The sequence below is a fragment of the Acromyrmex echinatior genome, chromosome 13 (genome assembly GCF_024713525.1).
Source record: "Acromyrmex echinatior isolate Ae372 chromosome 13, ASM2471352v2, whole genome shotgun sequence".
NCBI classification, from domain to species: domain Eukaryota; kingdom Metazoa; phylum Arthropoda; class Insecta; order Hymenoptera; family Formicidae; genus Acromyrmex; species Acromyrmex echinatior.
Window position 1 is genome coordinate 5564227 of NC_141864.1, and position 16448 is coordinate 5580674.

A 16448-nucleotide genomic window follows, 5' to 3' on the forward strand; every position below is an offset into this window, starting at 1 on the left:
GTAATACAGGGCTCATAATAATTTCGTGACATTCCAAAGACGGCGCCGTAATCACCACGAATTCTTGTAACAATTGTTCAACCGCTGCCACCTGTTCTCACGGTGGAGTTAATGGCATTGCCTCTTTGTTAGCTTATCCATCGGCATTTGTTTTTATCGCGGGTCGAACGGTGTATGGCGCGGACTGCCTTTCGCTTTTATCCCGAGCGAAGTCGAAGGCTCAAGGTAGTCTTTCTTTCCGCCAAAACAGTCTACGCCGCTGTATCTTGCAAAGGTTCTTAAATGATAATGAACTTTATTACTGATTGAGCAACTTTGAAGAAATTTATCTTTCTCTATTTGATTTATTTTTATCTACTTCCACTTAGAATTGCGGTGTAACGAATTTAACTGCTCTATAAAAAATTTCGTAACACATTATTGCTGGCATGCTTGAGGTGTTAATAAATTTATAAATGACTTATGACTAAGAAAACTGTTATTAGCGCTGAATTAGAGCTATTATCTATCGATTTATTTCAACTGAGCAAAATGAATACAATGAAAAGGGCTCTTCTGTCAAGGTGTCGAGTAATACAGGGCTCATTTGATTTCTTAACCATACCACCTGCTAAATTGTTCGTTAAAAAAATGAGAAATGTGGCAGAAACATTACAACATATTAAAAAAAATTTGGTTATAAATTCCCGTTAAATTTATTGCTAAAATTGAGAGATCTTTCCATTAAAAAAATCCAGATTAATCTTTGAATTCCTGAACAAAATAACTATCTTTTGCGTACTTAATATTTCTAATTTTATTTTTAGAATCAATAATAGTAATTTTATATTCTACTTTTAGCAATGATCATAAATAATGTTACACGTTTCAAGATATTGTGCTTGAATGAATCGCAAAAAATATATCACATGGCAAAAAGATCAATCAAGGCTCCAGGTCGCAAAGATTGAACTGTTGCTTGTCCAAGAGACCTTTTCTAAGATCTATGATCGCTGCTAGGTGCACGAAATCACGTTTCGTACTGTTCCTCTCGCTTTGGACCACGTTCCGTTCAGCTTCAACGCCTTCAACTTCGAAGTTCCGTTTAAGACACGCCTTTCGCATACAATTCGTAGCGAATCGACTCCTTTCAATATTCTTTGACTTAGATACGTTAGCAAATATATAGATATATCCCTTTATGCATTACGCCTAATTGCAATCTATAACAATTCTTGAGACGTATGCATTCGTAGATTCGTATGCTGCAATGAATTTGCATTTATCTTGCAATTATCACGGCAGACATATGACTACATCTCATTAAGAACTATATATCATTCTGACATACGCAAATTAAATTGACCTAGAGCAAGTCAGCGAAATGATACTTTATTGTATAGTATGCTCGTCATAAATAAAACTGCGTGAGATAATTAATCTAAAATAAAATAAAAATAAAATAAAATAAAAGCAGTAATAACAGAAAAAGTATAATTAATAATATATTATTTACTATCATTAAATTAGCTGTAAAATACTAAAATGCTAAGTTTCAATTTTTTCTAAATTGAACTAATTTTAAATTTGTTAAAAATTATTTTTCTATTCGTCGAATTATTGAAAGAATGATACGTTTTTATGCCAATTTTTTGTAAAATTAATTTATTAATTGTTTTTATCTAATTTTGTTTTTGAAAAAACAAATTTATTCTAATTACTTGCATTAAGTCAATTGCGTTTTTAACTATTCATAGTGATAATAATAGTTATACACATAGTTATACATAGTGATAATAATAGTTATATTAGAAGCACATATATATGCAATATAAAATATATGTATCAGATATCATTGTTACTTATATAATAGATCGAAAAAGTCCAAGTGCTTATATTGGAGTGCTCACATGCAAGAAAAATGAAACGTATTACGAAACTCAGATTACAAAACGAGTATTCTGACATAATAGTAAATAACATAAAAAATGCACGTTGATCATATGCCGTTAACAAAACCGGAAGCAAAAGTAGATGGAAATTTCATTCTGCATTCTAGTTTAATAACTTAAACGATCACACGATATACATGTATATACTCATGTTGTAGAGCGACAAAACACTTATTAAACTGGACGTGTAGCATAACGAATTTATGACGGGAACTATATAACGGGAACTATTTTTGCTGTTCACTTGCATGAAGCTTTGGCAACTTGTTGAATATCGAAGAATTAACGATATTTCATGAATGTTCTCGAGATATTGGCGGTGTTCCAAAATTCACTGCCAGTGCTGATCTATAATGCACATAACTTAAGCTTAAGCTATAGATTTTCAACACTGGCAGTGAAATCTGGAATACAGCCATCAATATACAAGAAATACGTGTATCGGATAAAGTAAAAAAATTAGTAAATTTTAATGCTTAACGAGATTTGATTACTCATTTATTCCTGTACATCACACAGGAAAGAAATGGCTGTACGTCATATAAATAATATATGGAAATGCAGTTGAAAAAAAATTGTATATTTTATGTAAAAAAAGTAAAATTCTTTAAATATTTATCCATCCAAGTTCTTAACTTTTTGATAATAAAAGAGTACAGTAATACAAAATAAAAATAGATATGTTATATAAAAATTAATGCTGAAAACAAAAAGTTTTTTAGATAATGTTAAAATGTACAAACTAAACAACTTTTACGAAATAATTTTTATGGCATATATACAAGATAAATTATTTTTACAAAATTATTTTTTATATTTAGTTAATTAGATAATTTACTAAGTATTTAACTAAATAACGTCGTAGAAATTATTTCTAAATAGCATCATTGCAATTATCAGTATATGTTATATCTTACGTAACCGGACGTTATACATTTACGTGTGTGGGACATAATTGTTTTACGGAAAATATAATGTGCATTCCACCGAAGTGATATCCCGTGATTGCAAAAAATTTGAGAAACAGGATACAGGAAGTGTAGGATATAGGACGGTGCTATGCTTTTTACCGGTGGCGTTATGTTGCACACTGTCGGAAATGCCTTTTAGCGCACGCGAATTCGAGCACACGTCGTCGCGTAAGCCAGGAAATTCCTCGAAAGTTTCAAATGTGCGTTTACGACTTGACTGAAGAAGAAAAGGAAAGTGGAGAGATAAAACGTTAGACACTCTCAATTCTTTCATGTACTATGTCCCACTGTCCGTCGACAAGACAAAGATGGATTCACAAAGCGTGGTTTGGCGAGAATTGCGAGAATTTCTCCAGTTTCTACGAGTAACACATTACGCACTGCTAACTTTTATGCACTGCTAATTCGACGATGCTTACGTTTGACGCGATTGCCAAAAGTTTAACGTCTAAGTGTACTTTTGAAACTTACTTTAATAACATTCTCAGTTTTGTTATATCTTGTTGTTATTATGTTATACGATTTCAAATATAACAATTAATCTTTATGTTTTTTATTTAACATAAAATTAAGTTATCAAAATATTTCTAATAAGACAATATAATAAACTTCTGACACAATAAAAAATAATAATAATAATTTAATAATTTTATAATAATAATTATTAATTGTCAACAATAAAAAATTATTATATATTGATCCATTGCGTTTTCTTCTCCCCGAATGATTTCAATTATTACTTTAAACAGATACCAAAATTGCAAATTTAATTTTTGGATTTTTTTACATGTTAGAAAGCATTTGATATCAATTTCTTTCGTTAGAGCTTAGAGTAGAGTTGCTTTTTAAACGAAGAACAGATTCATCGAAGTGTTTTGCGAGAGAATTACTTTTAAATATAGATACGTGAAAAAGAGAAGACAAGTTAATTGCGTATCAAAACGATAACTCATTGCGGCTCACCACAACCGAAGTTCCTGAAAAATACGGATAAGCGTGAAAATCGCGGTGTATAGAAACCTGCGAATGGGGTGAAATCAGTCATCGATGCGGAACTAGAATCCCGCGCATAGTACTCGAGATCGGTATGGACAGAAACGTTAGCGATTTCCGATACTGCGGACTTTCTCTCAAAAACCGTTACTAATCTACCATCTTATCGATAAAAATAAAACTTTTTTCGCTTTACTATAATTTCCACCGCTTAGCTGTTTCTTAGTTGGTTCTGTAAAGACCTTGAATATATATTGGCAGAAATGATATAAGAAATATAAGCACAATAAATAGATAAAATCAATAATATATAAACACAAACAATCAATTTTTTTATAAAGACATATAGTAATAAACAACGCGTGAATTGATCTGTTTACTTATGTTTCATCAATCTTCCATTATTTAAAATTACTTGTCAAAGCGTAATCAAATGTAATTATCAACAAGGCAGCTCAATGTGATTGTAATAATAAAATTCACGATTGCCACACTAAACTTAAGCAATTAAAAAATAACGATTTCTCGTTCAACGTTGTTCTCAATACCTATATTTTTGTGACTTTCTAACAGAAACATAAAACGAATCATTAAAATCCTTGATAGCACAGCCAAAATAAAATTTTGCTGACATTGAAAAATTTCGTATTCTTATAAAGAAATAATTTATTTAATTGTTTAAAAAAATTTGAAGGATATTATTTTATTTTTATATTAATTTTACACTAATAATTATTATATCTAACATCATTCAAAATGAAAATATAATAATTACAGTTAGGATAATATATAGGAAAGTATTACATCATAAATTTCGAATTTTTAACTCGAGTAAAAAAGATTGTGTAAAAATGGCATGTGTCAACCGTCAAAAATCGCTGTAGCTCCAAAATTTGCCACTTAAACCTCCATGCACTTCGTTTGCGTGGAAAAGAACCGCCTGCTGGCGATTTGGGTTACAACAAAGTACTACTTCGATAAAGTCAATTGACTTGAGCGATGGAGGCAAATTGATTGATCGACCACGCCAGAAGTAATCACTGCGATTCAATATTCATCTGCATGGATTATGTCCCGAGGAATTCACGGATACTGATTATGTCCGCGTGCTGAGCTCATATTTCAGCTCTATCAATTTCGAAAACGGATGTCATTAAAGTCAATTACGCGTATAACGCAAAACGTGTTTAAAGAATTTTTTGTTTAGGTGGCGAAACGTGAAACTTCTTTCGTTCATTCACTACTATTTTATTTATTATATATATACTCATTATATCTTCTTCCCATTCTTCCAATTATTTATTTCTGTAAAATAATAAGGAAACGTTTTAATTTTAGACGAAAAATTTGCATGACATTTTATATATTAATAAATAAATAATTTTAAGAACATTTTTGTTACATCTGAATTTCCCCATTTACTTCTCAAGCAACACAATTACGTTCAAAACACATTTAATAAATGTTATACAACTCATGTAATAAACGTACAAACTGAAAACTAAACTTTAGAATTAAAATTTTGAATTAAAAATTTGATATGTTTTTAAACTATTTAATAAACGTTATAAAAACGTTTATAAGACATTTATAACGTTTATAACGTCTATTTAATGTTTTTATATGGCATAAAAAAGTTTCAGTTAAATGTTTTTTAAGCGTAAACTGTCTGCTTGTATTATTATTAACGCAAGCATCGTTGATCTTATATGTCACGTACAAAACGCTCGAATGACTTTCTGAGCTAGTTATCTGTTTATCAACAATTATTAATCAATACATCAACTATGTGTTAATATTCGTAAGCATCAATTAAAATCAGCACGTGATTGCTGGGTTTTAAAATAAGATTATTCTGTTATTGTTCGTCAATAAAGGAAACAGTTCTTAAGAGAAATATCAGCAATCATACAGATTGTATTCAGACTGAAATTTACTTGCAATATTCTCGGCGTTACGCCGATTCCATAAATATGGAAACTACTCAGAAATGTCATAAACAGTATCGTGCTTGGCTGGTCGTACCTTGTTAAGAAGACTCGCATAAATCCAATTGGTTAATTTAACATTCGTTTAAACGATGCACTGAAACGCGCGTATAAATTACTTCTACACATAAATGTCATGCTTTTAATTACCGATATGGTCGCATTATTAGCTAGTTATTAACTGTCGTTCGACTGTTAAGAAAGGCCAACGGAAATGCACGAACCAAAGCGAACGGACTTGCAACTTGGATTATCGGTACGCGTCATACAATATCGCTGCAATTTTCCAGCTGTTAGAATCAATTTTCTTCATTTATCAAGCAAGTATTCACGGCACAGTGCGTATTCTGAAGTGAGTGTTTGGATTTGCTTTGCGATTCAGTCGATTATTTATTGCTCTCTATCTTGGCAGGCAATTATTTTCCGTTATTTTCCAATTATCTGCATTGCTACTTGACTACTTGGTTCAGAATAAATTATTATAGAATTTGCTGCACATCAAAAGAGGTGGATCGTTAAGTCATTAAAAGCGAATGAGTGTTGCTAATCGCAGAAGAAAATCTGTTTCAATGTAAGAAAGTATCCTAAAAATTCCTCTGTTAACTTTACATAAAAACTGTACATACCGTAAAATGGGATAACTTTCGTCCAAAATTTTAATGCTCAAGTAATATGCATATTAAAATCGGGACAAGATATCTTAAGAAACTTCTTAAAGACGTCTTATATCTCAGTTTTAAAAATGCGAACTGTCTAAACATTTTTTAAATTTAAACTAAAGTTATTCCATTTTACGGTAATACAAATAATAGGAAATATAAATATACTTCTAATATTAAAAAAAATTCAAGCACACACATATGTTAAGCTTTAAACAGTAATAATTTGTGAACTAAAATTATATACATATGAGTCAGGTTCTTGTTATATAGATCAGATTGAAATTTGCTGTACTATCATTTTAACGGTGATGATTACCACAACCATTTGATGTACCATTTACTGTCCGACAAATGTGCAATCGCATTACTAAATGAGCCACGAACGCGCGTCGGTGAAGCGTTACTTTCAGTCGCTCGAGGAATTCATCCGCATCTATCCGTAGAATCAAACGATCTCCTTCGATCGACGATCGATCCACGCCGCTCTTGCAGGGAGATACGGTCGCAAATTGAAATCCATTAGAATCGATTTTCCTGAACGGAAACAGGACTCGGACACGAGATACGCGTGATGTACCAACAGCACGTTCGCTCTTGGCAGTTTCTCCGTGATTACAATCCATTGCCGCGACAAAACGCGCCAATGAGGAAGAAGAAGAAGACTGATTCTTATGTATCATATCATTCCGGTAATATTACAATAATGTTACAACCTTACAGAAATATTGCAGGAGCATTGCAAATATTACAGCAATACGGCAGCAAGTAATATGAAACTGTCGATCGTAGTCTCGTATCTTCGTAATTCTACACACAATGAAACGTAATCTTTTTCAAATATTCACAGATATTCACAAATTTATTATTATAAATTCATCATAAGCATTATATTTATTCAAAATATATTCTAAATACTAGTAAGTTTAATCAAGATTATAAAATTAAAACAAATTCAATTTGTTTCTTGTAAAGTCATTTCTTCGATCAGTTTTACAAGATTAAAAAAAATAAATTCTTGTATTTTGAGTATATAATAATGAGTTTTTCTAAAATTTGTAGTGAGTATATTTTATAGAAAAATTATTACGGAGAAAATATTCTTTGTTAAAGAGACGTTACTCAAAAGGAAGAAAAGTAAAATGAGTAATAAGCAACTTTCTTCAGCAACAGAATGATGATTTTCTATACGTACGTTTGCTTAGAATCATGATACGAGAATACAAAGTTTAACCCAGATTCCTTGGTAGACGTGGATCATGGAGGAACCGGGATCTCGACGACGATGATGGCGACCGCGACGATAGTGAAAATCAGTCGCCACTCGCGACTTTAACCGCGATTTCTATCTTAAGCCCGATCTACATAAGACGTGGGTCGTAGGTCGCAAGACTAGAAACTAATGTATTTTAATTAATAGCAGGACGCAGAACGCAGATCGCAGGAAGTTTGAACTTCAACTTTCACGCGCGTCCTGCGTTCTATGACTTGCGACCTTTTGGATTTGTTCTTTTTCCATCCCAAGTTTTGAACTGGAATATGCTGGTGTAATAAATTAGAATGAGACAGCTATAGTTTGTTTCACTCTTAACTTATTGTAGTATTGTAGAACTAGTTCAGAATTCTTTAAAAAAGAACAGATCTTTTATAATCTGAAATGCATTTTACTTGCGATTTGCAATTGTTCTGTGTATTAAGCAACACATTAAATCATAGTTTTTTTATTTCTGACGATGGTAACTAATTTTAAGTGTAAAGAGAAGAATATCTGAAGATGGCTCAATCTAAGATCCGAAACATGTAATAATATCTCATTTTTTCATTATGTATGTATTTAATTCCATAATTAATAATTTTTATACATTTATATTTTAAAGAATCGAATTTTAAAGAACTCTTATTTGCCTTTTTTATCGTTATATTGTTATTAACGTATTTTAATTAAAATAGATTACGGCTGAAATTCACCTTATTGCGGGGTTATGGATAAGTTTACTGTTATTTCTATTTCTATTTTATTATATCTATTTTTATTAGATTACATAATCTAAAGCAGTATCCTCTGATTGGTTGATCGGTTTAAGTTTACCTTACGCATACTGTTACAGAATTTTGTGTGCGGCAGCCCTTAAGCCTATTCTACAATAGTCGTAAGTGTAATTGTAAGTGGTTGTAGTATTGACCAATCAGGTCGAATGTGAAGAGAATATTTGACTGTGATTGGTCAATTCTTACAATTACAACTACGCTTACGACTATTGTAGAATAGATTTTACAATCTGAAATATTTTTCACTTGCGACCTGCGACTTGCGTCTGCGTCTTATGTGGATCGGATTTTATGCAGATCGAGCTTTATTTTTGCTCCGTATGTTCACATGGTCATTATCCTCGTCCGCCTGTAACGAGAATTGCAGAGAGAATGAGAGGCAAAAGAGGAACCAGTCCTCAAGTTCAGTGACACGCGCATTTCGCAGGACTTGTTTGCCGTGAAAAGGAATGACCGCACGTCATTGTGGCACGCGCGAATCCCGAGAACAAAATACTGGTTTTCGACTCGGCTTAAATTGTTGTCGTTTCACGGTTCGTTTCCCCTTTCATACTACGAGCGGTTGGTATTGTTATCGAGTATTTTACGTAAGTCTGTCAGCGACTAAACAGCGAAAACTTTAGAATTTATTCCAACAATCGAATGGAAAATAAGAAAAAGTGTATATACATATGTATACATGTGTATATACTATATCTCTACAGGTGCATGTAGAGATTTAGAAAGTAATCTAGTATTACGATACTTCATTAATATAAATTGGCTCGCGGAAATTTATTTATGAACGGCAGCATGATTCACGTGATGATGAGGCGGAATTTCGGAATTCGAGCGTTCTTGCAAACTCGTATATGGATCTAACTATAAATAACTCGGGGATAGCTTGTGTAATGTTGATTTTTTTAGAAGTTATAAGTTTTTTCGCCATTATAAGACAGTAAAACGCACCATAATTCGCTTTCTATAAGCTAATTCTAATATTAGATAATCTATATTTAAAATCTGTATTATAATGAACTCTTAAATTACCAAAATGCGTATATTTATACATTTTACATGCTTATTAAATTCACACGTAAAGTGTATAAATATACAAAAATTTAAACAAATTGTTACTTAATTAGCGCGGCTATCTAATAATTATCGAGTATAATCAAAGAAATCGATTCCATAATAAATTCGGTTTCTTTTTGACGATAGAAAATTACCTTGTAAATCAATCAATTATTTACATTTATAGTCATTGGTTACATATGTATCGGCGGCCATATATAATAAACAAGCCTTACAGAATAATTCCTAATAGGTGGTCTAACTGGGAACCGCGTAAGAAATTACTTGAAATGCTTTTAAGGAAAACACTTCAACTTGGACGTACACGATCTAATAAATCAACAAGCTTGTTGGCGCAACAGATTTATTTTTTAAAACAAAAGAATTAGAGAACAAAGAGAGTGATTTATTAAAAATTTACTAAAAATTAATCCGTTATTTTACGAAATGTCTAGATTCTTTTTCGCGGATTAATTGAAAAAAATCACAAGGTATAATTTTTACTATATGGTATGTCACATGCCATGCTAAAATATTACGTAAAACATCAGATCCTATAAATTTTTGACATTTTGTGTAAAATTTTAAAACACAGTTGTCCTAGAAAAAAAACAGAGAGAGAGAGAGAGAGAGAGAGAGAGAGAGAGAAAAACTGCATAATAATGTATCTAAAAAAAATCTCTTTTATATACAATATATTTTTTATGTCTAAACACAGGTATGTTATAAATAAAATCTTTTAATATACATTTGTTATAAAGTCTTCACTTTCCTTCTTCGCAAAATAAGTTTAAGCTAAAATTTATATTTTTCCTTAGAAAGAAGATCTAACTGATTAATTATCTGGCAATTAATTTGAATAAAATACGATTAAATATATTTTTCTGCAAAGTGATCAATTTCACTTGTGGTTTCTCTCAACTTCTAACATAAATTTTTTGTAGACATTTATTTAACGAGAAAGAGGTTTCATATAAGTTACAGATGACTTACGAATTTTTCCTGAAACCGGTCTGTAAATTAATGACTCGAGGTTTTACACTTTTCGTTCTTACAGCTTAATTGTCGATAAATACATTAATAAAATTCAGTGTCAAGTTTCTAAGTTTTTTTAAAATGAGGTATATTCAAAATAAAAAAATAAATTATTTTTCGATCTATTTCATTTAAAAAAAAACGAATTTCTAATCAAATATCGAAACAATATTCCTTTTAATTTGACATGTTTTATTCGGTTAATGCCCGTTTCTACCAATATGGATTAAAACTTTAATCTCGGTTCAACTTACTCTTCACCTTTTTCTTATTCTAAAAAGATGAAGAATTAGTTGAATCGAGATTAAAGTTAAACTGCATTGATAGAAACGGGCAAGATGGTTTAAAAATTTTTGCTTTATGCTTTATGCGATGTATTATTTGTTTATTTTAATAAATTTAAAACAGAATGCAACTACATGAGATATGTAAAACTTCGCTTGTACTTCGAAGAAATATTTTTCGATTCTTGCATGATTGAGTGATTTAATTTGGGACAGCAATCGAGTTTGGCATTACGTACCGACAGACAGTCGACAAAGTAAGGCAATAACGAAGGCACGAGCGGAAGGATCTCGTGTCGTGTGAACGGCTGCTGCATGTAGGTGAACAAGTTACTTAGGTAGTCCATGGTGAACTGTTATATGCACTGGCATGCCGCCAGTCATTCGTTGAAAAGCCATTTCTGCTGGCAATGCCAACGACGAAGGCGCTATGCTAGAACACTAGCAATTCCACGCGCCGAACTTGTTTCGAAGACCCCAATAGCAATCGAACGTATTCGAGAGGTTCATAGTACATGTTTCCAAGTCTGGGAAACCGTAATTGAGGCACCGAAAACATCAGCTGTTTTCAATTCAGTTCATAGCGACGCAGCAAAAACTTGCATTTAATTTATTCACGTTAATTTGTACGTGTTAAAATGAGAAATTATCACTTAAAACTTATTTATATCCACATTCATATCTAGATTTTCTTGCAATTACAATATTTTTTAGATTGAAATGTTCTTATTATTAAATTAATCATCAATTTAATTTGAGATATTCAAATATTTTAGTTTCAATTTGTGATCGCATTTCAAGTCCAACAAACCGAATTAAAGCGTAGTGCACAAAATTAATAAATAAAATTAAGTTTATAAAACTGAAAAACGTAAAAATTTACGTATAATATTATTATTAGCACTAAGATTCGCTGCGACCGAAAATAAAATATTATATATATATTTTTCTTAATTAATTTATTCTCATTTCATAATATCAAAATACGTGCGTACGTAAAAATAATGTTTATAAATGCGAGAAAAGTGGTTGAATTAATTCCGAAAATGAAAAATTTTTGAAAGTTTCAAAATAAAAATTTTGAAATTTTACGTCAGTAGAACTAAGATTTTCATTGTGGAATTAAGTAAACGAGAAACTTTAACGAGTGTCAAGAAAATCATAATTTCATTTTTAATTTGCTTTGATTTATTATAAAAGTTATATGTAGCAGCAACATAATTAAAACATTCCGATGTGTTAGGCGAGCATTTCGCAGAAAACGTGTCCGAATTCCCAGATTGGAAGTGATCGTTCGACGTTCATGTTTCGCGGTAATTGAGATCGACCATTTTAGGATGTACGAACTGCCATCGATTCAATCCGTGCTGTTCTATCTAACCAAATTTACGAGATGCACTATGCTTAAATTGCGGGAAGGAACGAACCGATAACAAAGTAACGAATTATGCTGGAGGCTCGAAGGAGAGAACTGATGTGTTTCGGTCACGACTTTGTTCTCGGTAAACTTACCAAACGATCGAATATATTTTCTCGATCGAACCCCCGATATATCGACGAGTCGTTGGAATTTTGCATAAGATCTATTGTACTTTACTATTTAAATTAAAAAACGACAATGTCTTTTCCTAAAAATGCTGAGCAAAAACTATTATATTATCATATTATTAGTATAATATTTATAATACATTTTGCATAATGTTATAGATAATTATTATTTCAAAATTATAAATTGCTCTTCATATAATATATTGTCTTTATTTTAAGTAATTTATATCAATTTCTAATAATATCTTGATGTATTTAAATATATTCCTGATAATACTTACTTATTTCTTAAATATCAGGAATATTATAATATTTTAATTTTGTTAAAATAAACTATATGGAAATTTTAAGAAATAAGTAGGTATTATCAGGAATATTTGAATACGTCAAGATATTAGGAATTGATATATAATTAATATATTATAATATTTTAATTTTATTAAAATAAACTATATGGAAATTTTAAGAAATAAGCAGGTATTATCAGGAATATTTGAATATATCAAGATATTATTAGAAATTGATATAAATTACTTAAATAAAAATAATATATTATATGAAGAGTAATTTATAATTTTGAAAAAATAATTATTTATATTACGCAAAATGTATCATAAATATTATTACTAATAATATGATAATATAAATAGTAAAGTACAATAGATCTTATGGAAAATTCGAGCGACTAATTACATCTTTTTGTAATAATAAAATTTTTAATAAATTAACATCTTAAATTTGCTCGTTGAACTTTAATGAGGTGTTTTTCTCATTTATTTTCTCATTTATTTTGAATACATACAAGCGCAATATTATTTTTTAAGTTAATTACCTTCTTTAGCAGTATTTTTAAACGAGCATTGCGATTACAATCAACTATTTATTTTTAAACATATCTAATATGCAAAATTATTTTCTTAGTGTTGTAACACAATGGTTGTCATTTCACCCTACATTAAACACGCGTTGGAATTTATGTTTTACTAAAGATGCGCGTAAGAACTCGCTACTTTCTCTCTGCCATTCTCCATCATCATCAATCTCTATCAGTTAATTGCAATTGTCACGCAAGGCTGCATTATCGATGTCCAGTTTTGTATTATATATAGGACATGTCGAATTCTTTACGATCGATCGTATTAAAAACCGAAAGTACAATTTCTTGGTGTGAAATACCTATCGGAAGACAAGAACGATATACGGATTAATCGCAGTTGAAATATAAAGAGCCGGCTATATCAGCGGCTGTTAGCTACAAAAATAATTGCCACTTGAGTACAGCAATTAGTCACAGCAATTATTTTCATAGGTAGTGATCATGAGTCTGTTACATTTTACAGTTACGACTTGACTTTAAATTGGTCTTTAAAAGAGGCATTGCTTGAAAATCAACTATCGACCCAAATCTTTGCGGAAGTTATCATTTTTCAACGAATCTATGTCGAGTGCTCTTTAATTCGGAAATTATGTTGTTATAATTCCTTGACTTAAATCGTGAAAGAGAAATAGCTTGTCAAAGCTAGTCGACGCTAGTCGAAGCTAGTAACGGTGTAGTCGACGTAACGTAGTGTATCACATGTACGTATCACATGTGCCATTTTATCTTTTCAATACATTTAATAACAAATTTTTTTAACAAAAGATAAAGAATAGATAAAAGTTTTAAGATAAAATTCGCAAAATATGTGATGAAATAGTGACTAAAAAATCATAAACTATTATCACATTTTGCAAATCGTGTGTAGTCTTAAGATTTGATTCATTGTACTTATAGTCTATTCTAGTCCGTTTAATTTATTTCGACTTATTTTGATAAATAAAACATCGTAACTCTATAAATTTTCTATAATTTTTATAACATTTTTCAAATTTTTTTCATCTTTGGAATATGTATTTTCTAATAAAATAAAAAAGCACAAGCATGTTAAGATATATGTATAATAACAAAATTCGTATAGAGATTCGTAAGAATATTAAATTATAATTATATAATATAATTGAATATAATATGTTGAATATAATATATATACTTGACTATATGTATTTAACGATTTACTTTATCTTCACTGAAGGTCTTATTTACATAAATCCAGCTTATAAATTCTCAGTCTAAGTACCGCTATTGCGTGGAGAACACTCCAAGAGTCAAGATATGTGGTACAGCTCGAAATTTTTGCATAAAAATAATGCTAATATAAAAAAGATATTAATTGAGAGAATCGTAGCTATAAAAAATATATGTATTATATATTTATATTAATTAAATTATAATTACTTTTCTGTGGCATATTTTTCATTTTACAAATCATTTAAAAAAAAGAAAGTTTTTTTTTAGATTTTTTTCAAGAATACAAGCCAAAAATATTAAAATTTTATATATTTTTCTAATGCAAAAGTAATATAAATATAATACATTTTATGTATTTTCGTATTCATATTTTTTCTTCTACATACTTTTCTAGTGCAAAAGTAAATCGATGTCGTGTATCGAAAGCCGAACGTATGTGAAGATATTGCTTGCAAATTTCTTTGTGCAACATAGCGCGGTAAACCACAAGCACAATATATAACACATCAGATTACGTTAGCTTCATTATATTCCGTCTCGGGACATTTAACTCGCCAACTAAATCAATGTTCGATAGACACAACACCGTGATTCACTTGCATACTTGTCATCTTCCTACGCATTTTGCACAACCCAACACTTCACTTTACTTATCAATATTATCGCAACCACCAAGAGCTACTTGAACATCTATATAATCATGGCGTAAGCAGGAAGGTTAATTATTAAGAAGGTAAATACGTGAGAAAAAAGAAAAAGAAAGCAAAAGTGAACCAAAAAATGAAAGAATAAGAGATAAAAGAGAAAGAAGAATGATATCAAATGATTTGATCTACTCGACAGGAAAAATAGATAGAAATTATAAGTAAAAAAAAAAACAATAAATACAAATTAAAAATTAAATCTCCAAAAATAAAAAGAATATATTGAATATAAAAAGAGGAGTAAAAAGAAGATAAGACAAAAATATACCATAGTAATTTAAGAAAGCTAAAGAAAATAATGAGAAAATAAGAAAGAAAGGAGAATAAAAAGAAATATGACAGAGAACAGGAAAATATGATAGAGGACGAGTGTCTGAGAAAAAGTAGAGTGTCAGAAAGAGATCAAGATGGACTCGATGGACTCTACAGCGTGTTGATCGCAAAAGGAAGAAGAAGAAAAAGCAGATGGCAAAACGAAGGAGGCGCAACGAGCGGCGCGCGAATGTGATGAAGGTAGAAGGGGTCGTTGATGATGGGAGAAGAAAAGAACACGGGCAAGTAGCGAAAGCAGAAGATAAGAAGAGAAAGAGAGAAAGAGAGAAAGAACCAAAGCGAAGAAGATGACTCACCGCTCCTGTCACTGGCTGCTTGACGTTTGTCGTGTCCGGCGAACGTGCCGGTCATGTGGGCAAGCACTGTCGCGAGCACGACGAGTGCCCGGTAGCCGTAGAACCTCATGGCCGCCCTTTAACCGAGGGTACCGAATTCGAGAAAAGAGAGAACGGTTAAACGAGATCGTAGACGACTCTCTCAGGACTCTCTACCGCCTCGAGCGGATCTGCTGAGCGCACTGCTGGCTCAGCGTCGACTGAGACGTACTTTGTGCTCGCCGCTCTATCAGCAGGACCGTCACTCCTCTCGGTACGTTTCACACCGCGGTCGTGTGTATCCCTCGGGTAGGAAACTACCACCACAATGAACGGATAGTATACTGTAGTCTCTGGGCAGGTTGTGCTACTACCCGCCGCACAATGGGCCCCCACACTCTTATCACCCGAATTTTAATCCCAGCAGTACCTCCGCGATATCGGTCACCGTCAACTTTTCCTCTCGTATCCACGCACGAATCCTGCACATCTATTTAAAACCTATCGCTCCACCTCGC

At 31.3% G+C, this 16448-nt stretch overlaps 1 protein-coding gene across 2 annotated transcripts in view; it reads right to left on the reverse strand.

Annotated features, from left to right (window-relative positions):
* The window catches only part of LOC105150877 (multicopper oxidase 3), a 56312-nt gene extending 39924 nt beyond the window's left edge, over window positions 1–16388 (reverse strand). For both annotated transcript variants that reach the window (XM_011064240.2, XM_011064239.2), the window contains exon 1: window positions 15913–16388. In XM_011064240.2, the coding sequence (XP_011062542.1) occupies window positions 15913–16021 (109 nt within the window). In that variant the 5' untranslated portion in view covers window positions 16022–16388. The remainder of the gene's footprint in view (window positions 1–15912) is intronic.
* Window positions 16389–16448: the final 60 nt, after the last annotated feature.